The 22,201-nt window shown below is 51.0% G+C and overlaps 2 protein-coding genes across 3 annotated transcripts; both read left to right on the forward strand.

The window, feature by feature from the left end:
• The first annotated feature begins 323 nt into the window (after nucleotides 1-323).
• On the forward strand, nucleotides 324-11,315 carry GOLPH3L (golgi phosphoprotein 3 like). 2 transcript variants are annotated; one of them, XM_038162058.1, is made up of 5 exons: nucleotides 324-439; nucleotides 1,305-1,490; nucleotides 6,154-6,285; nucleotides 7,758-7,872; nucleotides 9,695-11,315. In XM_038162058.1, the coding sequence occupies exons 2-5, from the start codon at nucleotides 1,311-1,313 to the stop codon at nucleotides 10,120-10,122; spliced, it is 855 nt and encodes a 284-aa protein (XP_038017986.1). In that variant the 5' UTR covers nucleotides 324-439; nucleotides 1,305-1,310; the 3' UTR covers nucleotides 10,123-11,315. The 2 variants fall into 2 exon arrangements, with proteins under 2 accessions (XP_038017986.1, XP_038017987.1); XM_038162059.1 differs by having other exon boundaries at nucleotides 406-439; nucleotides 1,286-1,490.
• Nucleotides 11,316-11,793: 478 nt separating this feature from the next.
• Nucleotides 11,794-21,887, forward strand: ENSA (endosulfine alpha). Its single transcript, XM_038162060.1, has 3 exons — nucleotides 11,794-11,951; nucleotides 15,979-16,104; nucleotides 20,553-21,887. The coding sequence occupies exons 1-3, from the start codon at nucleotides 11,895-11,897 to the stop codon at nucleotides 20,721-20,723; spliced, it is 354 nt and encodes a 117-aa protein (XP_038017988.1). The 5' UTR covers nucleotides 11,794-11,894; the 3' UTR covers nucleotides 20,724-21,887.
• The last annotated feature ends 314 nt before the right edge of the window (nucleotides 21,888-22,201 follow it).

Here is a 22,201-nt window from a genome sequence, read left to right on the forward strand (position 1 = left end):
TGGAGCGGGAACGGGATGGGACACGGAACGGGACTGGAGCGGGAATGGGATGGGAGGGGGAGACGGGACTGGAGCGGGGATGTGACACGGGCCAGGGCACGGAACGGGACACGGGACGGGACTGGAGCGGGGATGTGACACGGGCCAGGGCACGGAACGGGACACGGGACAAGAGCAGGAACAGGACCGGGAGCGGGACAGGACACGCGGGCGGGGGCGGAGCCACCAATTGACTGACAGCAGGAAGTCCCACCCATCTACTCAACCCGGCCGTCTTCATTGGCTGCCCTGACCTTCGCGGGCTCCCATTGGTCGGAGCCGCGGCGTGGGCGGGACCAGCGGAGGCCAGGAAGCGGCGGCGGCCCCGCTGAGGCTTTTCCTGCCCGCGGCCCCGGAGCGGAGCGGAGCGGAGCGGCACGGGCGGACCCGCCGGGCCGCGGTGAGGCCGGGCAGCGGGCGGGGGGCCTCGGCAGCCCTCGACCTTCATGAGGGGGGCGGATCTTCACCCGCGGGGCGCTGCGGCGGCGGGCGGGGTGGAGCGGGGCTGGCCGGCGGAGTGGGATGGAGCCGGGCCGGGGCCGGGGCCGGGAGGGGTGGGACGGAGCCCGGGGGGGTGAGGCAGAGCCAGGCTGGGGCTGGGAGGCGGGTGGGACAGAGCAGGGGTCGCGGGCAGTGGGATCTGCCCGTCCCGGGACGCTGCCGGGGCTGCGGGACCCGCCCGTGCGGCCTCGGGGGCTCGGGGGCTCGGCTGCGCCTCGGGGCTCCCCCCTCAGGACGGGGCGCTGCGAGCGCCCAGCGCGACGAGGGGGGACGGGGATCCCCGACACCCCCTGGGAAGGGCAGCTGGGAATCCTGGGGGGGAAGGGACGAGCGCCCCTTGGTCTGGGGAGGGGGTCTGGGGGAATGGGTCTGGGGGTTTGGGTCTGGGGGAGCTGGAGATCCTGGGGTAGGAGCGTCCCTTGGTCTGGGGGTTTGGGTCTGGGGAGGGGGTCTGGGGGAGGGAGTCTGGGGGAGGGGGTTTGGGTCTGGGAAGGAGGTCTGGGGGAGTGGGTTGGTCTGGGAAGGGGGTCTGGGGGAGTGGGTTTGGGTCTGGGGGAGCGGGTTTGGGTCTGGGAAGGGGGTTTGGGGGAGTGGGTTTGGGTCTGGGAAGGAGGTCTGGGGGAGTGGGTTTGGGTCTGGGGGAGCGGGTTTGGGTCTGGGGTTGTGGGTTTGAGTCTGGGAAGGGGATTTGGGGGAGTGGGTTTGGGTCTGGGGGCTCAGCACCGTGCCCGCCCCCGGTGCTCAGCCCCCCGTGCCCGGTGCAGCGGGAGATGACGACGCTGACGCACCGGGGCCGGCGGGCCGAGGGCAGGGGCTCCGAGAAGAAGGGGGAGGGAGAGGAGGAGGCGGCGGCGGACAGAGAGCTGAACGAGGACGAGCCCGATGACTCCAAAGACATCCGCCTGACCCTCATGGAGGAGGTGCTGCTCCTGGGGCTGAAGGACAAGGAGGTGAGGCAGGTGGCACGTGGGCAGTGCCGTGGTCAAGCTGGGCTTGAGGCTGTCAGGGAGCAGCAGAAGGGATTGGATGGGTTCCTCTCAGTGCTCTCCCTCTGAACCTGCTTGGAATCACAGAATTGTGGGATGGCTTGGACTCACAGAATCACTGGGTTGGAAGAGACCTTAAAGATCATCGAGTCCAACCCATGCCCCAACACCTCAGCTGAGCCATTGCACTGAAGGGAATGTAAAGCTCATCCAGTTCCAAACCCTCTCTATGGACAGGGACACCCTCCACCATCCCAGGCTGCTCCAAGCTCTGTCCAGCCTGGCCTTGGACACTTCCAGGGGTGGCCCAGCTGCTCTGGGCTTGCTGTGCCAGGAGATGGCAACCTGAGCTGTGCACCTGGCTGATAACTGCTGTCCCAGCAGCTCTGCCTTGGGGACAGTGGCAGGAGGTGAGAGGTGCCCTGGGGGTGTTGTGTCACTGCCAAAGGGGGGTTGTTCTTTCCAGAGCTGAAGCCCTGGGTAGAAGGAGGCTCAGGTGCTCTATCAAAGGGTGAGCATCCTCCTCTGCTGGCACACAGGGACACCCTGAGCACTGCTCTGCTCTTTAAAAACCCGCCTGGGAAAGAGCAGAGGGAAGAGGCAGAGGGCAGCAGAGTCAGCTGGGCTGGGAGCTGGGAGCGGGCACAGGCTGAGTGTGGAGCCACAGTGGACAGGGAGCAGGAGCTGCATCTCTGCTGCCTTCCTGGGCCAGGCAGGGGTGGGGATGGGCAGCTCTGGGTGGGAATGTCACTGCTGGGAGCTCCTGCTGTGTGCCTGTCACCCTGGGGGAAGGGGATCCTGGTCAAACTGAATTGGTTTGTGCTTATCAGCTGCTAGGAACTCGTTAGTCAGCTCTGCCTGGAAGGGGAAGATGCCTGGTGTGGAGTTCCCTGAGCTGTGTGTGCTGTCCCTGTGCCTTGACTTCACCCCTGCATCCATCTCCTGCATCAGCTTGGGGAAGTCTTTGGCTGGGAGGGTGGTGAGGCCCTGGCACAGGTTATTCCATGGCTGCCCCATCCCTGGGAGCGGCCCAGGCCAGGCTGGATGGGGCTTGGAGCAGCCTGGTGTGGTGGAACCTGTCCCTGCCATGACAGGGAATGGGATTAGTTGATCTTCAAGGTCCCTTCCAACCCAACCCATTTTACAATTCCAAAATCTGCTATTCCTGATGAGTGGATGGGGAATTGCAGAGCGGGGGAAGCCAGCCAGGTGCCCAAAGTGCTTCTTGGGGTGACAGTGGCAGAGCAGAAGCTTCTACAGAGGCTCTCCAGCTCCAGGAACTTTGGTCAAGACTGAACTCAGTGATCCTGGAGATTGTTTCCAGCTGGAACTATTCCATTATTCCTGTGGGAGCCTGTGTCCCACCCTGAGGAGCTGGGGTGGATGTCCTCCTGCTCTCCCACCCTCAGGGGTGGAATTAAACCTTTGTGAGGTGCCAGAACCTTCTTTCCAGCAGGGCTCTGCAGTTCTGGGCTGGTCCCAGCTGGTGCTGAGCTGTCACACGGATCCAGCCCAGGCTGTGACAGTGACGAGGGCTGGGGCTGTCCTGTTTGAGAGCCCCAGATAAGATCTAGGAGCCAACTAGGAAGTGGCAGGAGCTCAGGGCTGTAAAGGGAACACAATGCAAATAATCCCGGAGCAAATATTTGAGGGCAGCCTGGGAGTGGGGTGCCATGGGCTGCTTTTTTCCTGGGCTGTGTTTGGTGTTCTTGGTTAATGTATCCTGGGAACGGCCCTTCAGCCACCAGGAACCTGGGAGAGCACAACAAATAGGGGGAAAAAAACCTTGCCACATTTTTCTTTTTTTTTTTATTCCATCCTGTCCTTCCACATTCCTGTAGCTCACAACCAGAGGCAGCAGCAGCCTGGCCCTGAGCTGGGCTCTGTTTTCACAGCTCAGGTGTTCACTCATGCTTTGATGACTGGGGAAAAACAAGATGATTTTTGCCAAATTCCATGAGCTCACGGTGTAATTTCATTATTTAAAGTACCAGTCTGTCCATGTAGGAGGACCTGGCTGCAAACCAGCCTGGCTTTTGTAACCAGTCTGATTCCAGAAGCTGGAAATAACCCCGGAGCTTTGGAATTGAAAATTTCCTGGGGGTAACGTGCCCTTGAGGCCAGGAAATTGAAACCTTTGCTCATCTTCACACCCTTTCCTGGAGAACTTGTTTGTAAAAGCCAGGAGCAAAACCCAGGAACGGAAACCAGGAGGGCAGGGATGAAAGGTTGCTTTATCTTCCTGCACGAGGAAGTGGAGAAAGCAAATAAAAATATTCATTTCTTTTATGGCTCTCTGCTGGGCAAGCCCAGTGTCCACATGCTCTGCTCAAACAGAGCCACAGGGGATGGGAATTCACCCCTGGAGAGGGAAAACGTTTCCTGGGGGTTCCCAGCCTGTTTGCCTTGGGAAGGTGCTCGCTTCTTCTGCAGTCTCCTGGTGGCTTTTAGGTCCTTCCCTCCTTGCTTTCCATCCAGAGAAAGAGCAGCAGAAAGGGAGGAAAAAAAAAACAGCAGAAGGGGAGGAAAAAAAAGCAGAAAGAGCAGCAGAAAGGGAGAAAAAAAGAGCAGAAGGGGAGGAAAGAAGAAGCAGAAAGAGCAGCAGAAAGGGAGGAAAAAAAGAGCAGAAGGGGAGGAAAGAAGAAGCAGAAAGAGCAGCAGAAAGGGAAGGAAAAAAACCAGCAGAAAGGGAGGAAGGAAGAAGCAGAAAGAGCAGCAGAAAGGGAGGAAAGAAGAAGCAGAAAGAACAGCAGAAAGGGAGAATAAAAGAGCAGAAAGGGAGGGAAAAAAAAGCAGAAAGAGCAGCAGAAAGGGAGGAAAGAAGAAGCAGAAAGAACAGCAGAAAGGGAGAATAAAAGAGCAGAAAGGGAGGGAAAAAAAAGCAGAAAGAGCAGCAGAAAGGGAGGAAAGAAGAGCAGAAAGGGAGGAAAAACAGCAGAAAGGGAAGAAAAAAAAACAGCAGAAAGGGGGGAAAGAAAAAGCAGAAAGAGCAGCAGGAAAGGGAGGGAAAAAAGAGCAGAAAGGGAAGAAAGAATGAACAGGAAGGGAGGAAAGAAAGCAGCAGAAAGAGTAGCAGCAAAGGGAGGAAAAAGAGCAAAAAGAGCAGCAGAAAGGGAGGAAAAAAGAGCAGAAAGAGCAGCAGAAAGGTGGAAATTCCCACCTGGAACCCATTGCAGGTGTGTTGGGGTCTCCCTGCAAACCAGCCCTTGGTGGCTGTGATCCCCCTGGGGTCACCCTTCCCTTGGGCACCCCTCGAGTGCCAGCCCAGCCCCCTGAGGCTCTCCCTGAGCCCTGGCTGCTCCTGCCTTGCCCCGAAATCCAGGGAACAGAAGGAAACAAAGGGGCTTTGTTCTCATCAGGCAATGAAAGAGGAGTGGAAGAAGGGAAGGCAGAGGTCACCTGGGCTGCCCCGTTGCTCCAAAGCAGAGCCAGCTCTTTTGGAAAGCATCACTTGAGTGTTGTTGAAGCTCAGGGTTCAACAAATTCCCTGGGCAAATTCCTTCCCTGGGTTTTCTTGTCCAGGTGTTTTGTTTTTTTCTCTCCGTGGCCGCAATTGCAGCCCAGAACTGTCCTGTGCATTCTGGAACTTGGAATTCTCTTCCTTTTTGCTGCTCCTTTTTCTGATCAGACGGGAGCAGGGAAATCTGGGAGGGTTTGGAGAGACAGGAGCAGGGAAATCTGGGAGGGTTTGGAGACAGGAGCAGGGAAATGTGGAAATCTGGGAAGGTTTAGAGACAGGAGCAGGGAAATGTGGAAATCTGGGAAGCTTTGGAGAGACAGGAGCAGGGAAATGTGGAAATCTGGGAAGCTTTGGAGGGACAGGAGCAGGGAAATGTGGAAATCTGGGAAGCTTTGGAGAGACAGGAGCAGGGAAATGTGGAAATCTGGGAAGGTTTAGAGACAGGAGCAGGGAAATGTGGAAATCTGGGAAGCTTTGGAGGGACAGGAGCAGGGAAATGTGGAAATCTGGGGAGGTTTGGAGAGACAGGAGCAGGGAAATGTGGAAATCTGGGGAGGTTTGGAGAGACAGGAGCAGGGAAATGTGGAAATCTGGGAAGCTTTGGAGAGACAGGAGCAGGGAAATGTGGAAATCTGGGAAGCTTTGGAGAGACAGGAGCAGGGAAATATGGAAATCTGGGAAGCTTTGGAGAGACAGGAGCAGGGAAATGTGGAAATCTGGGAAGGTTTAGAGACAGGAACAGGGAAATGTGGAAATCTGGGAAGCTTTGGAGGGACAGGAGCAGGGAAATGTGGAAATCTGGGAAGCTTTGGAGGGACAGGAGCAGGGAAATGTGGAAATCTGGGAAGGTTTAGAGACAGGAACAGGAAAATGTGGAAATCTGGGAAGCTTTGGAGAGAGGAGCAGGGAAATGCGGAAATCTGGGAAGCTTTGGAGAGACAGGAGCAGGGAAATGTGGAAATCTTGGAAGCTTTGGAGAGACAGGAGCAGGGAAATGTGGAAATGTGGGAAGCTTTGGAGAGACAGGAGCAGGGAAATGTGGGAAGCTTTGGAGAGAGGATCAGGGAAATGTGGGAAGCTTTGGGGAGACTCCTGGGCAGGATCCAAGCAGTCCAGGAAGGATGAGAAGCAGGAGAGAGGAAAACCCTTCCCCATGTTGTCCCCCAGGGCTACACCTCGTTCTGGAACGACTGCATCTCCTCGGGGCTGCGCGGGGGCATCCTGATCGAGCTGGCTCTGCGCGGCCGCATCCGCCTGGAGCCGCTGTCCCTGAGGAAGAAGAGGCTGCTGGAGAGGAAGGTGAGGCTGCTGCACGAGCCCCGGCGGCTCCGGGGCTCTGCCCAGCCCACCCTGGCTGGGGGATGCAGCTCCATGTGAAAAACGGGTGCAGAATCCTGTGCAAATGTTAAAATATTAATAAAAAAAATTAAAATTCAAATCATAATTTAACTATAAATTCATAATTAATTTGATAATTAATTTAATGTAATAAAGGACAAGAGGAGATAACATACCACAAAGCAGAAATAAAAGCTACATCTTTATAACAAAGTTACTTCAACGTCACACATGTAAAATCCATTTTAATATTTGCAAAAAGGCAATATTATAATATTATATATTATTATATATTATATTATATACTATTATATATAATTATTATATTATTATATATTATAATGTTACATTAATATAATATATAATATATAATATAGTGTATTAATACTAATATATAATATTATATAGCAATATATATAAAAGACATATTATTATAGTATTACATTATTACACATGATAATATATTAATATTATAATGTATAGATATACTATTATAATGTGTTAATATATAATATTCATATAATATGATATAATTATATAATTATAATATTACAATATTGTATAATATATAATATTCATATAATATATCATTATATAATTATAATATTACATTATTGTATAATAATTATCCAATATTACAATATGATAATATTGTATTATATAATATTCATATAATGACATAATTATATAATTTTAATATTACAATATTGTATGATAATTATCAAATATTACAATATTATAATATTGTATAGTATATGATATTCATATAATATGATATTATATAATTATAATATTACAATATTACAATATGATAATATTGTATAATATATAATATTCATATAATATTATATCATTATATAATTTTAATATTACAATGTTGTATAATAATTATCCAATACTACAATATTATAATATAATATATTATTGATAGAATATTATTATATAATTACAATATGATATAAGAAATATGCATAATTATGATATTACAATATTCTATAACATTAATAGAATATTATTTTTATATATAGTTGCAATATATAATAATGATACAAAATTACAATATTATATAATATAACATATTAATAGGATATTATATTAATGTATAATTACACTATTATAATGATACAAATTATAATATTATAACATATTAATAGGATATTATATTAATGTATAATTACAATATCATAATGATACAAATTATAATATTATAACATATTAATAGGATATATTACTGTATAATTACACTATTATAATGATACAAATTATAATATTATAACATATTGATGGGATATTATATTAATGTATAATTACAATATTATAATGATACAAATTGTAATATTAGAACACATTAATAGGATATTATATGAATATATAATAATATTATTGATAGAAATTGGCACTATGACAATATTCTCTACTGTTGCTCCTGCCAGGTGCTGCTCAAGTCCGACGCTCCCACTGGGGATGTGCTGCTGGATGAGACCCTCAGGCACATCAAGGCCACGGAGACAGCAGAGACGGTTCAGACCTGGATAGAGCTGCTCACTGGTAGGGCCAGGTGGAGATTCCATCATCCCAACTCCCTCCAGGCCTGTCCAAACGTCCCTGAGACCCAGCCAAAGGCACCAAAATCCATCCAGGGTCACCCTCTGCATCCAGAGCTTCAGGATCTGGTGATGAGGGAACCCCAAAAAGAGAGGAGAGCCCCAAAACCAGCCTGGACCCTAAATCCCTGCAAAACCCCTCTCTACAATCCCTCTCCAGGCCTGTCCAAACACCTCTCAGATCCACCAAAATCCATCCAGGATCCCCCTCTGCATTCAGAACTCCAGGATCTGGTGATGAGGGAATCCCAAAAAGAGGACAGCCCCTAAACCAGCCTGGACCCTCGAATCCCTCCAAAACCCCTCCCCAGGCCTGTCCCTGATTCCCTGATTTCCCTTCCCAGATCACCCTGGGGGCTGGGGGATATTTAGATGTCCAGGTAGAATTTGAAGGTTCTACTGGAGGATTCTGGGGGGTCCCAGGTAGGATTTGGGTCTCCTGGGAAGGATTTTGGGGGTCCCAGGTAGGATTTGGGTCTCCTGGGAAGGATTTTGGGGGTCCCAGGTAGGATTTGGGTCTCCTGGGAAGGATTTTGGAGGTCCCAGGTAGGATTTGGGTCTCCTGGGAAGGATTTTGGGGGTCCCAGGTAGGATTTGGGTCTCCTGGGAAGGATTTTGGAGGATCTCAGATAAGATTTGGGTCTCCTGGGAAGGATTTTGGAGGTCCCAGGTAGGATTTGGGTCTCCTGGGAAGGATTTTTGAGGACCTCATATAAGATTTGGGGATCCAGGGGAGGATTTTCAGATCCTCAACAGGATTTTGGGCTCCTGGGAAGGATTTTGGAGGATCCAAATGCTGAGGCCTCAGCAAGCCTGGGGTGACCCGTGGGTGGAAGAGGCTTTGGGAAGGGATTTGCCCTGGCATCTCCTGGGATTTCTCCTCAAGCTCCACTGGGAGCTTTGTCAGGAGGATCTGAGTCAGACCAAGGGACCAGAGCCAGGTGTCCATGGAGGACATCGTGGAAGGATGGAAGGACCCTGGGATTGGGAAACAAGCCTTGAGCAGAGTCTCCCTGGCCTGGCTCGGGATCCCTGGACATGAGGAGAGCTGGAAAGGCTGAATGTGGGGGCAGAGAAGAATTTTCTGGGTGTTCTTCTGGGAAATCTTGGACCTTGTTCTCCTTTAGTACCTGCTGAGGCCTCACCAAGCCTGGGGTGGCCCATGGGTGGAAGAAGCTTTGGAAGGGGATGGGATTTGCCCTGGGATTTCTCCTCAGAACTCCACTGGGAGCTTTGCCAGGAGGGTCTGAGTCAGGGCAGGGGATCTGGTGTCTGTGCAGGACATCATGGAATGGTGGGAGGACACTGGGATTGGGGAACAAACCTTGAGCAGAGCCTCCCTGGCGTGGTTCGGGATCCCTGGAGATGGGGAGAGCTGGAAAGGTTGAAAGTGGGGGCAGAGAAGGATTTTTTGGGTTGGGAGCTCGGTGGAAATCTTGGACCTCAGAGCTCTGTGGCAGAGCCCGGTGTCCACAGGACATCATGGGGGGATGGAAGGACACTGGGATTGGGAAACAAACCTTGAGCAGAGTCTCCCTGGCCTGGCTCTGGATCCCTGGAAGTCCCTGGAGATGAGGAGAGCAGGAGAAGGCTGATGGGAAGGCTGAATGTGGGGGCAGAGAAGGATTCTCTGGGTTGGGAGCTCGGTGGAAATCTTGGACCTCAGAGCTCCTTTGGCAGAGCCCGGTGTCCACAGGACATCATGGGGGGATGGAAGGACACTGGGATTGGGAAACAAACCTTGAGCAGAGCCTCCCCCACCTCAGGAGAGACCTGGAACCCCTTCAAGCTGCAGTACCAGCTGCGCAACGTGCGGGAGCGCCTGGCCAAGGCTCTGGTGGAGAAGGGCATCCTGACCACGGAGAAGCAGAACTTCCTCCTCTTCGACATGACCACCCACCCCGTCAGCAACGCCTCCGAGAAGCAGCGCCTGCTGAAGAAGCTCCAGGAGAGCGTCCTGGAGCGTTGGGTCAACGAGCCCCAGCGCATGGAGCGCAGGACTCTGGCCCTGCTGGTGCTGGCCCACGCCTCGGACGTGCTGGAGAACGTTTTCGCCAGCCTGGCCGACGACAAGTACGACGTGGCCATGAACAGGACCAAGGACCTGCTGGACATGGACCCTGAGGTGGAAGCTGCCAAAGGCAGGGGCACGGAGATGATCTGGGCTGTGCTGGCAGCCTTCAATAAGTCCTAAAAGCCCTCCTTGATGGGTCCCATCGTGGGGTCCCACCCAGGGGTCTCCCCAGAGGGACCTGGAGTTGGAAGCTATCAAGGCCAGGGGCACAGAGATGGTCTGGGCCATGCTGGTGGCTTTCAATAAGTCCTGAACACTCCTCACATGGTGTGGGGGAGACCCTTGATGGGTCCCATCCTGGGGTCCCACCCAGGGGTCTCCCCAGGGGGACCTGGAAGGTGCCAAAGGCAGAGGCACAGAGATGATCTGGGCCATGCTGGTGGCCCTCAAGAAGTCCTAAGCCCCCCCTCACACGGTGTGGGGGAGACCCTTGATGGGTCCCATCAAGGGGACCCCACACCCCACCTGGGGTCCCACCCAGGGGTCTCCCCAGAGTGACTTGGAGCTGGAAGCTCCCAAAGGCACGGGCACAGAGATAATCTGGGCCATGCTGGTGGCCTTCAATAAAACACTTCTCACACGGGGTGGGGGAGGCCCTTGATGGGTCCCATCCTGGGGTGCCCCCTGGGGTCCTATCAAGGGGACCCTTCGCCCCAGAGGAGCCTGGAGCTGGAAGCTGCCCAAAGGCAGGAACACAGAGATGATTTGGGCCATGCTGGTGGCCTTCAAGAAGTCCTAAACCCCCCCTCACATGGGGTGGGGGAGACCCTTGATGGGTCCCATCAAGGGGAACCCTCTCCCCATGGGGACCTGGATTTCCTGGGGCGCTGGGTGGGCTCCGCCTGGGGAGGGACCCGGGGATTTTTGCTTTTCCCCTCCCCAGGTAGGGCTGGCAGGTGAGAACTCCCCACCACCACCACCACCACAGCCCCGTGGTGCCTCCAGGGAGAGGTGGCAGCAGCTCTTCACTCCTTGCCCTTGGGCATCTCCTTCTGAGGCCAGTGCAGAGCCGGGCACCCCGGGAGCTGCTCCAAGAGGCCGAACCCTGGCACAGACGGGGCTCCTGGGTGCCTCTCCCACAGCCAGCTCCTGCCTGGGAGCTCTGGGGGTGCCCCTGAGGAGCTCACACCCTCCTGGGGTGGGGTTTGGGGGTGTTGGGCACCCAGAGCTCATGGCTGTGCCCCCATGGCTCAGCTGCTCTTTCTAGTAAGAAGAACCAAGTGAAACTGTGATTTTATTTGTTCATGACCTCCTTCCTTCCTCCCCCACTTTATTCTCCTGTAGTTCATTGAAAACTGAAGTATTTCTCTGCAGCCCGGGCTCTGTCCGTGTTTCGGTGGGTGCACTGCCAGCGTTGGCATTTCCAGGGCGCTGGCGCTGCCCGGGAGGGGCGGGATGTCCCCAGGGTGCCGGTGACACCGGTGACGTGAGCTGCGGGTGGCCTCGGCTGATGGGTGGGGGTGAGCTCCCTCCTCCCCCAGGCCCCTTTTCCTTTCCGGGGGCGCTTTGGGGCTTTTCGGTTGTCCCCGCGGTGTCCCCGCGGTGTCCCCGCATCCTCCCGGCCCCGGTCTCGAACCCGCGGCTCTGCGTGACAGGCGGAGGCCCCGCCTTTTCCCACGCCCACTCGATGAATCTCGCTTTCTATTGGCCGCTGTTCATGCCACTCATTGCTACCCACGCCCTTTTGTTTGCACCGCCTCCTCTAATACCTCGCCTTCCGCGCGCACTGATTGGTCAGGTGTGATGTCACTGCTGCCGCTTCTCTGCGTTCATTGGGTAGAGCTGCTGTCCGTCACGCAGCTGAGGCGGTGGAGGCGGTGGCGGCCATTTTGGAGCAGGGCGCGGGGCCGGACGCAGCGGAGGGAGCGCGGAGCTCCCCCCCCTTCGCCGCCATGGCAGCCCCGCTCGGTACCGGCGTCTTTACGGAGGAGACCGGGCAGGAGAAACAGGTGGGGGAATCCCCGGGGGACGGAGGGGGTGTCGGGCGGGCTCCCACTGGCTCGGCTGCGCGTCCCTCTTTCCAGTCCTAAGCGGGGATTGGTTGTTTCTTTTGTCCGTCTGGTAAAAATAGGGCTCTGATTGGCTCCGGTGCTGGAGGTGGGCGGGACTTCCGGAGTAGGCTCGATGGCGGCGTGGGGGGTGCGTGGGGTTGGTGGGGTGGGACCGGGGGGAGCCGGGATGGACCCGGGCTGGACCCGGGATGGACCCGGGGTGGGGGCAACGGGGGTGGGAGGGGCTGGAATTAACCTGGGGTGGGGGGTAATGGCGCTGGGATGGAGTGGCTGGGATGGGAGAGGGCTGGGATGGAGGGAACTGGGATTGGGGAGCTGGGATAGAATGGGGTAACTGGGATGGGATAACTGGGATGGAATGGGGAACTGGGGTGGAGTAACTGGGATGGGATAACTGGGATGGAATGGGGAACTGGGGTGGAGTAACTGGGATGGGATAACTGGGCTGGGGGAACTGGTATTGGGTGGGGTAACTGGGATGGGATGGGGGAACTGGGATGGAGTAACTGGGATGGGATGGGGGAACTGGGATGGAGTAACTGGGATGGGATGGGGGAACTGGGATGGGTTAACTGGGATGGAATGGGGAACTGGGGTGGTGTAACTGGGATGGGATAACTGGGCTGGGGGAACTGGTATTGGGCGGGGGAACTGGGGTGGGGTAACTGGGATGGGATGGGGGAACTGGGATTAGGTGGGGTAACTGGGATGGTGGAACTGGGATAGGATGGGATGGGGGAACTGGGATGGGCTGGCATAACTGGGCTGGGGTAACTGGGATGGGGTGGTGTAACTGGGCTGGGGTAACTGGGATGGGGTAATTTGGATTGGGTGAGCTAACTGGGCTGGGGTAACTGGGATTGGGTGGGGTAACTGGGATGGGCTGGGGTAACTGGGCTGGGGTAACTGGGATGAGCTGGGGTAACTGGGATGGGGTAACTGGGATGAGCTGGGGTAACTGGGATGGGGTAACTGGGCTGGGCTGGGGTAACTGGGATTGGCTGGGGTAACTGGGCTGGGGTAACTGGGATGCGCTGGGGTAACTGGGCTGGGCTGGGGTAACTGGGATGAGCTGGGGTAACTGGGATGAGCTGGGGTAGCTGGGCTGGGGGCTGGAGCTGCGGGCAGCAGTCACAGATCCTGGAATGCCTTCAGGGCACGGAGCTTTGGGTGCTGCTCTCAGACCCCTCGACCCAAAATCCTGCCCAGGGACCCTAAAAGCTCTCCAGGATCCCCAAAATCCTGCTTGGGACATCTGAAATCCTCCCCAGGAGCCCCAAATCCCGGAATTCCTTCCCAAAAATCCAGCCTAAAATCCAGGAATTCCTTCCCAAAATAAATAGTGTACATTTTATTTAAGAAATAAATTTTAATTTAAGAAATAAATGTACATGTAAATTAATAAGGTAATAAATAATGTAAATTTTCTTTAATAAATAAATATATGTGTTTAATAAATGTAAGTGTGAAAATATAATAAATAATGTAATTTTAATACAGAAATTTTAATTAAGTAAATGTAAGTTAATAATGTAATAAATAATGGTGGTTTTATTTAATGAGTAAATTTTAATCTAAGTTTTATTTAATAAAATTTAATTAATAAATGTAAATGAATAATGCAATAAATAAACTTTATTTAATAAATATATTTAAATTTAATTAAAAATATAAATTAATAATGCAACAAATAATGTAAACTTTATTTAATCAATTAATTTAAAATTGATTAATGTAAATTAGTAATGATTAATGTAAATTAGTAATGATTAATGTAAAATGAGTAAATAGCAAAATAGAAATAGTAAAATATAAAATATTTAATATAAAATAGAAATATTAAAACATAAAAATAAAATGAGTGAAATTAGTAATGATTAATGTAAATTAGTAATATAACAATGTAAATTTTATGTAATAAATTTAAATATAATTAATAAATGTAAATCAATAATGTAATAAATAATGTAGATTTTATTTAATAAAATTTAATTTAATAAGTAAATGTAAATTGATTATGTAATAATGTTAATTTTAATAAATACATTTTAATTTAATTAATGTAAATTTTAATAAATACTGTAAACTTTATTTAATAAATACCTTTTAATTTAATAAATGTAAATTTAGATTAACAATGTAATAATGGATGTAGATGTTATTAAATAGTTTTTAATCAATGTGAATTAATAACACAACAATGTAAATGCAGTTTAATCCCCAGTGTTGGTGTGTTGGTGAATTAATAACTCAATGAACAGTGGGAATGCAGTTTAATCCCCAGTGTTGGTGTGTTGGTGAATCAATAACACAATCAATAATGGCAGTGCAGTTTAATGCCCAGTGTTGGTGAATCAATAACACAATCAATAATGGCAGTGCAGTTTAATGCCCAGTGTTGGTGAATCAATAACACAATCAATAATGGCAGTGCAGTTTAATCCCAGTGTTGGTGAATCAATAACACAATCAATAATGTAAATGCAGTTCACTGACCCGTGTCGGGCTGTTGGTGAATCAATAACACAATCAATAATGGCAGTGCAGTTTAATGCCCAGTGTTGGTGTGTTATCAATAACACAATCAATAATGGCAGTGCAGTTTAATCCCCAGTGTTGGTGAATCAATAACACAATCAATAATGGCAGTGCAGTTTAATCCCCAGTGTTGGTGTGTTGGTGAATCAATAACACAATCAATAATGGCAGTGCAGTTTAATCCCCAGTGCTGGTGAATCAATAACACAATCAATAATGGCAGTGCAGTTTAATCCCCAGTGTTGGTGTGTTGGTGAATCAATAACACAATCAATAATGGCAGTGCAGTTTAATCCCAGTGTTGGTGAATCAATAACACAATCAATAATGGCAGTGCAGTTTAATCCCAGTGTTGGTGAATCAATAACACAATCAATAATGGCAGTGCAGTTTAATGCCCAGTGTTGGTGAGTCAATAACACAATCAATAATGGCAGTGCAGTTTAATCCCCAGTGCTGGTGTGTTATCAATAACACAATCAATAATGGCAGTGCAGTTTAATGCCCAGTGCTGGTGAATCAATAACACAATCAATAATGTCAATGCAGTTTAATGCCCAGTGCTGGTGAGTCAATAACACAATCAATAATGGCGGTGCAGTTTAATCCCAGTGTTGGTGAATCAATAACACAATCAATAATGGCAGTGCAGTTTAATCCCAGTGTTGGTGAGTCAATAACACAATCAATAATGGCAGTGCAGTTTAATCCCCAGTGCTGGTGAATCAATAACACAATCAATAATGGCAGTGCAGTTTAATGCCCAGTGCTGGTGAGTCAATAACACAATCAATAATGGCGGTGCAGTTTAATGCCCAGTGCTGGTGAATCAATAACACAATCAATAATGGCAGTGCAGTTTAATCCCCAGTGTCGGGTGTGTTGGTGAGTCAATAACACAATCAATAATGGCAGTGCAGTTTAATCCCCAGTGTTGGTGTGTTGGTGAATCAATAACACAATCAATAATGTAAATGCTGTTCACTGACCCGTGTGGGCTGTTGGTGAATCAATAACACAATCAATAATGTAAATGCTGTTCACTGACCCGTGTCGGCGGTTGGTGAATCAATAACACAATCAATAATGTAAATGCAGTTCACTGACCCGTGTCGGCGGTTGGTGAATCAATAACGTTATCAATAATGTAAATGCAGTTCACTGACCCGTGTCGGCGGTTGGTGAATCAATAACACAATCAATAATGTAAATGCTGTTCACTGACCCGTGTCGGGCTGTTGGTGAATCAATAACGTTATCAATAATGTAAATGCAGTTCACTGACCCGTGTCGGCGGTTGGTGAATCAATAACGTTATCAATAATGTAAATGCAGTTCACTGACCCGTGTGGGCTGTTGGTGAATCAATAACGTTATCAATAATGTAAATGCTGTTCACTGACCCGTGTCGGTTGCTGTGTTTCAGGACGCCCAGAAGGACGGAGCCCTTTCCCCCGAGCGGGCCGAGGAGGCCAAGCTCAAGGCCAAATATCCCAACCTGGGCCACAGGCCCGGAGGCTCCGATTTCCTCATGAAGAGACTGCAGAAAGGGGTGAGGGGGCAGGGGGGAGGGAGGGAGAGAGGGATTGAGGGAGAGGGAGTGAGGGATGGAGAGGGGAGTGAGGGAGGGAGGGAGAGAGTGAGGGATGGAGAGAGGAGGGAGTGAGGGAGGGAGAGAGGGAAGGAGGGAGGCAGGGAGGGAGGGATGGAGAGAGGAGGGAGTGAGGGAGGGAGGGAGAGAGGGAAGGAGGGAGGCAGGGAGGGAGGGATGGAGAGAGGAGGGAGTGAGGGCTTGTGTGAGGGAGAGAGGGAGTGAGGGAGAGATGGAGAGAGGAGGGAGTGAGGGAGGGAGAGAGGGAGGGAGTGAGGGATGGAGAGAGGAGGGTGTGAGGGAGGGAGGGATTGAGGGAGGGAGGAGGGAGGGAGAGAGGAAGGAGTGAAGGAGGGAGTGAGGGATGGAGAGAGGAGGGAGTGAGGGGTTGTGTGAGGGATGGAGAGGGAGAGTGTGAGGGAGGGAGTGAGGGAGGGATGGAGAGGTGAGGGAGGGAGGGAGAGAGTGAAGGATGGAGAGAGGAGGGAGTGAGGGCTTGTGTGAGGGAGAGAGGGAGTGAGGGAGAGATGGAGAGAGGGAGAGAGTGAGGGATGGAGAGAGGAGGGTGTGAGGGAGGGAGGGAGGGATTGAGTGAGGGAGGAGGGAGGGAGAGAGGAGGGAGTGAAGGAGGGAGTGAGGGATGGAGAGAGGAGGGAGTGAGGGCTTGTGTGAGGGAGAGAGGGAAGGAGGGAGTGAGGGAGGGAGTGAGGGATGGAGAGAGGGATTGAGTGAGGGAGTGAGTGAATGAGTGAGGGATTGAGTGAGTGTTTCTCAGGGGCTCAGGGTCAGCGCACTCTGGCCTGAAACTGGGGAAAAATGGGGAAAAAATGGGGGAAAAAAAGGGGGAAAATGGGAAACTTTGGGAAAAAAGGAAAAAAATGGGGAAAAAAGCAGGGAAAAAAAAGGGAAACAAACTGGGAAACCTGGGAGAAAAAATGGGGGAAAAAAAGGGAAACAAACTGGGAAACCTGGGAGAAAAAAGGGAAAAAATGGGAAAAAAGCAGGGAAAAAAAAGGGAAACAAACTGGGAAAGCTGGGAGAAAAAATGGGGGGGAAAAAGGAAAAAAATGGAAAACTTGGGGAAAAAATGGGAAAACTTGGGGAAAACTGGGAGAAAAATTGGGAAAAAAATGGGAAACAAACCGGGAAACCTGGGGGGAAAACGGGGAAAAAAAAGGAAAAAAATGGGAAACTTCAGGGAAAAAATGAGAAACCTGGGGGAAAAAATGGGAAACAAACTGGGAAAACCTGGGAAAGAAACTGGGAAATCGAGGAAAACCTTTGAAAAAAATTGGGAAACCTGGTAAAAAATGGGAAAAAAGAATATAAAAAAACTGGGGAAAAAATGGGAAAACTGGGGGGAAAATGGGAAAAAAATGGGGGAAAAATGGAGGAAAAAGGGAAAAAAACTTGGGAAAACTGTGGAAAAATGGGAAAACTGGGAAACAAACCAGGAATGCTGGGGGGAAAATGGGGGAAAAAGGAAAAAAAAAAAAAAGGGAAACCCTAGGGGAAAAAAATGGGGGGAAAAATGGGAAAACCTGGGAAATCTGGGGAAAAAAAAGGGAAACCTGGAGGAAAAACTAGGAAAAAAATGGGAAACAAACTGGGAAATCTGTGAAGCAAACTGGGAAGTCTGGGGGGAAAAAAACTGTTAAAAAAACTGGGAAACCTCAGAAAACGTGGGAAAACCTGGGAAAAAAACTGGGAAAAAATGAGAAAAAACTGGGGGAAAAATGGGAAACAAACAGGGAAATCTGGGGGGAAAAATGGGGGGAAAAAAGGGAAAAAATGGGAAACCTGGGGGAAAAATGGAAAAAACAATGGGAAACCCAGGAAAAAAACTGGTAAAATTGGGGAAAAATGGGGAAAAAAATGGGAAACCTCGGGGGGAAAATGGGGAAAAAACTGGGAAAAAATGGGAAAACTGGGGGAAAAAGTGGAAAAAACCTGGGGAAAATGGGGGAAAAAGGGGAAAAATGGGAAACAAACTGGGGAAAAAAAAACAACTGGGAAGCCTGGGGGAAAAAATGGGAAAACGTGGAAAAAAACCTGGGGAAAAAATGGGAAAACGGGGAAACCTGGGAAGAAAACTGGGGAAAAAAATACCTGGGAAACTTGGGGGAAAAAAATGGAAAAAACCTGGGAAAAAACCCCAGGGAAACAACAGAGGAAAATCCCTCGGGAATGGGATTAAATCACTCAGGAATTGGACAAAAGGCTCCTGGGCTGGGAGAAGGGAAGGGAGGGATCAGTCCCTGAGCAGAAGGGGCAAAACTTGACTTGGGGAAATTAATTGAATTTATTATCCTGCTAATAAATAATTAACAAATTCATTATTCATATATAAAACTTAATTAATTTAGTATCCCACTAAGAAATAATAAATTAATGTATTGTTTATATAAAGTTTAAAATTTTAATTTTACACCAAAAGTAATTTTTAAATTAAAAAAAAAAATTAATTTAGCTTTAATTTTTGGTGTAAAATTACAATTTTAATTTTAATTAAAAGAGTTTAACTAATTGTAATTAGTTTAAAGAGTCCTGGGGTGATGGGTGGGATGATGGGATGTGTGTGATGAGGCACTGGGATGCCCTTTGAGCTGGGAGGTGCCCCCGGCCATGGCCCTGCAGCTGGGATGGCCCAGGAAGGGCCTTGGCAGCAGCCAGGATTTGTTCTCTGGGGCAAAAGTCCTGCGTGTGTCAGCCTGGCTCATCCCAAAAGTCCTGCGTGTGTCAGCCTGGCTCATCCCAAAAGTCCTGCGTGTGTCAGCCTGGCTCATCCCAAAAGTGCTGTCTGTGTCAGCCTGGCTCATCCCAAAAGTCCTGTCCCTGTCCCCCCTAGCTCCTCATCCCAGTGCAGAGGATCTTGTTGGGCTCTGGCTCAGCAGGTGTGACCCCAAACCTGGCAGTGTGACCCCAAATCTCACAGGTGTGATCCCAAACCTGGCAGTGTGACCCCAAATCTGGAAAGTGTGACCCCAAATCTGAAAAGTATGATCCTAGATCTGGAAAGTGTGATCCTAGACCTGGCAGGTGTGATCCCAGATTTGGAAAGAGTGATCCCAAATCTCTCAGGTGTGATCCCAAATCTCTCAGGTGGGATCTCAAATCTCTCAGGTGGGATCCCACCTCTGGCAGTATGATCCCAGCTCTCACAGGTGTGGTCCCCAACCTGGCAGTGTGATCCCAGCTCTCTCAGGTGTGGTCCCCAACCTGGCAGTGTGATCCCAGCTCTCTCAGGTGTGATCCCAAATCTCACAGGTGTGATCCCAGCTCTCTCAGGTGTGATCCCAGCATTCCCGAGGTTTCTGGCTCCCTGTTGTGCCAGGGCAGAGCAGCTCCAGGCTGGTCCCCGCCATCCAAAGGTCCCGGCTCAGTGTGTCAGAGGTGCCCTGAGTCAGGCCCGGAGCTGCCAGGCCTGGCTGAGTCACTGCTGCCGGCCAAAGGCCTCTGGAACCCGGCCTGGCTCCTGCTGGGCTCCCCCCTTGTGTCTGTTCTCGTGGCTTTGGGGCAATCCCAGCGCTCCCTAAGGATCCTTGTGGCTCTGCTGTTCCCTGCTCCTGCACAGCCAATCCCAAATCCTGCACAGCCAATCCCAAATCCTGCACAGCCATCCCAATCCCAACTCCTGCACACCCAAATCCAATCCCAATCCCAATTTAGCTCTCCCTAAAGGATCCTTGTGGCTCTGCTGTTCCCCTGCTCCTGCACACCCAGTCCCAGCTCCTGCACACCCAATCCCAAATCCTGCATACCCAATCCCAATCCTAAATCCTGCACACGCAATCCCAATCCCAGCTCCTGCACACCCAATCCCAATCCCAGCTCCTGCACACCCAATCCCAAATCCTGCACACCCAATCCCAATCCCAGCTCCTGCACACCCAATCCCAAATCCTGCACACCCAATCCTAGCTCCTGCACACCCAATCCCAAATCCTGCACACCCAATCCCAAATCCTGCACTCCCAATCCCAGCTGCTGCACACCCAATCCCAACTCCTGCACACCCAATCCCAAATCCCGCACACCCAACCCCAATCCCAAATCCTGCACACCCAATCCCAGCTGCTGCACACCCAATTCCAATCCCAGCTCCTGCCCACCCAATCCCAAATCCTGCACTCCCAATCCCAGCTCCTGCACTCCCAATCCCAAATCCTGCACACCCAATCCCAGCTCCTGCACACCCAATCCCAAATCCTGCACACCCAATCCCAGCTCCTGCACACCCAATCCCAAATCCTGTACTCCCAATCCCAGCTCCTGCATTCCCAATCCCAGCTCCTGCCCTCCCAATCCCAATCCCAATCCCAATTTAGCCCTCCCCGAAGGCTCCTCGAGGCTCTGCTGTTGCCCTGCTCCTGCACACCCAATAACCCAAACATTTCTCCCTCTTCCAGCAAAAATACTTCGATTCTGGCGACTACAACATGGCCAAGGCCAAGATGAAGAACAAGCAGCTGCCCAGCACGGGGCCTGACAAGAACCTGGTGACAGGAGACCACATCCCCACGCCCCAGGACCTGCCCCAGAGGAAGTCCTCACTGGTCACCAGCAAGCTGGCAGGGTAGCTGCACTCCCAGCTGGGGGCTGCCCTCTTCTTGTCTCTTTTTTTTGGCTAAATGGATTGAACTTCACTGTACCATAGGGGTGGGAGCACAGAATCCACGTAGTTGTTTGAGTCTTTCCAGCAAACACGCCCCAGAGCTGAGTGGGGGCAGGCTTGGCTTGGCCCTTCCTCTCAGAGAGGCTTTGCCTTAATTTTGCTGCTGTTTGGAACCATCGTGGCTCACAGAGCCGCTGGAACTCTGCCTCCCTCCTGGCTGGGAGAGCCCCAGAGGAGCAGAGGGGGCTCGGGGGAGGCACCTGGAGGAGGGGAGAGGGCAGGGCTGAGGTGTGGGAAGGGATTTCAGGGGTTGGGGTCCCAGAGACTGAGCCAGCTGGGCAGGAGAGTGATCCCAGATCTGGCAGGTGTGATCCCAGATCTGGTAGGTGTGATCCCAGACTGGAAAAGAGTGAGCCCAGATTTGGAAATTGTGATCTCAAATCTGGAAATTGTGATCCCAAATCTGGAAATTGTGATCCCAGATCTGGCAGGTGTGATCCCAGGTCTGGTAGGTGTGATCCTAGATCTGGAAATGAGTGATCCCAGATCTCCCAGAGGGGATCCCAGAGCTGGCAGGTGGGATCCCAGATCTCACAGAGGGGATCCCAGAGCTGGCAGGTGGGATCACAGGTCTCACAGAGGGGATCCCAGACCTGGCAGGTGGGATCCCAGATCTCACAGAGGGGATCCCAGAGCTGGCAGGTGGGATCACAGGTCTCACAGGTGTGGTCCCAGCTCTGAAGGCATCGTCAGGTGTGAGCTTTAGAGCTTCAAAGTGATGAAATTGGCCGAGATGAAAAAAAATTCCAGGGGGTTGTTGTTCGGCTGAGCTGCCTGGGATTGTCCCTGGCTCAGCTCTCAGGGGACAACATGTCCAGAGGGTTTGGGACAGGGGTTGGGCAGTGTTTGAAACATCCTTGTGGTGCTTTGGGGGTAGAGCCCCACCTCAGCTGGAGGAGCTTGACCAGAGGGACACAACCAGAGGGGCCTGGCTGAGTGTGACCAGAGGGACACAGCCAGAGGGGCCTGAGTGTGACCAGAGGGACACAGCCAGAGGGGCCTGAGTGTGACCAGAGGGACACAGCCAGAGGAGCCTGACTGAGTGTGACCAGAGGGACACAACCAGAGGGGCCTGGCTGAGTTTGGCCAGAGGGACACAACCAGAGGGGCCTGGCTGAGTGTGACCAGAGGGACACAACCAGAGGGGCCTGGCTGAGTGTGACCAGAGGGACACAGCCAGAGGAGCCTGGCTGAGTGTGACCAGAGGGACACAACCAGAGGGGCCTGGCTGAGTTTGGCCAGAGGGACACAACCAGAGGGGCCTGGCTGAGTGTGACCAGAGGGACACAACCAGAGGAGCCTGAATGAGTGTGACCAGAGGGACACAACCAGAGGGGATTTGGCTGAGTGTGACCAGAGGGACACAGCCAGAGGAGCCTGAAT

The sequence above is a fragment of the Motacilla alba genome, chromosome 25 (assembly GCF_015832195.1).
Source record: "Motacilla alba alba isolate MOTALB_02 chromosome 25, Motacilla_alba_V1.0_pri, whole genome shotgun sequence".
NCBI classification, from domain to species: Eukaryota; Metazoa; Chordata; class Aves; order Passeriformes; family Motacillidae; genus Motacilla; species Motacilla alba.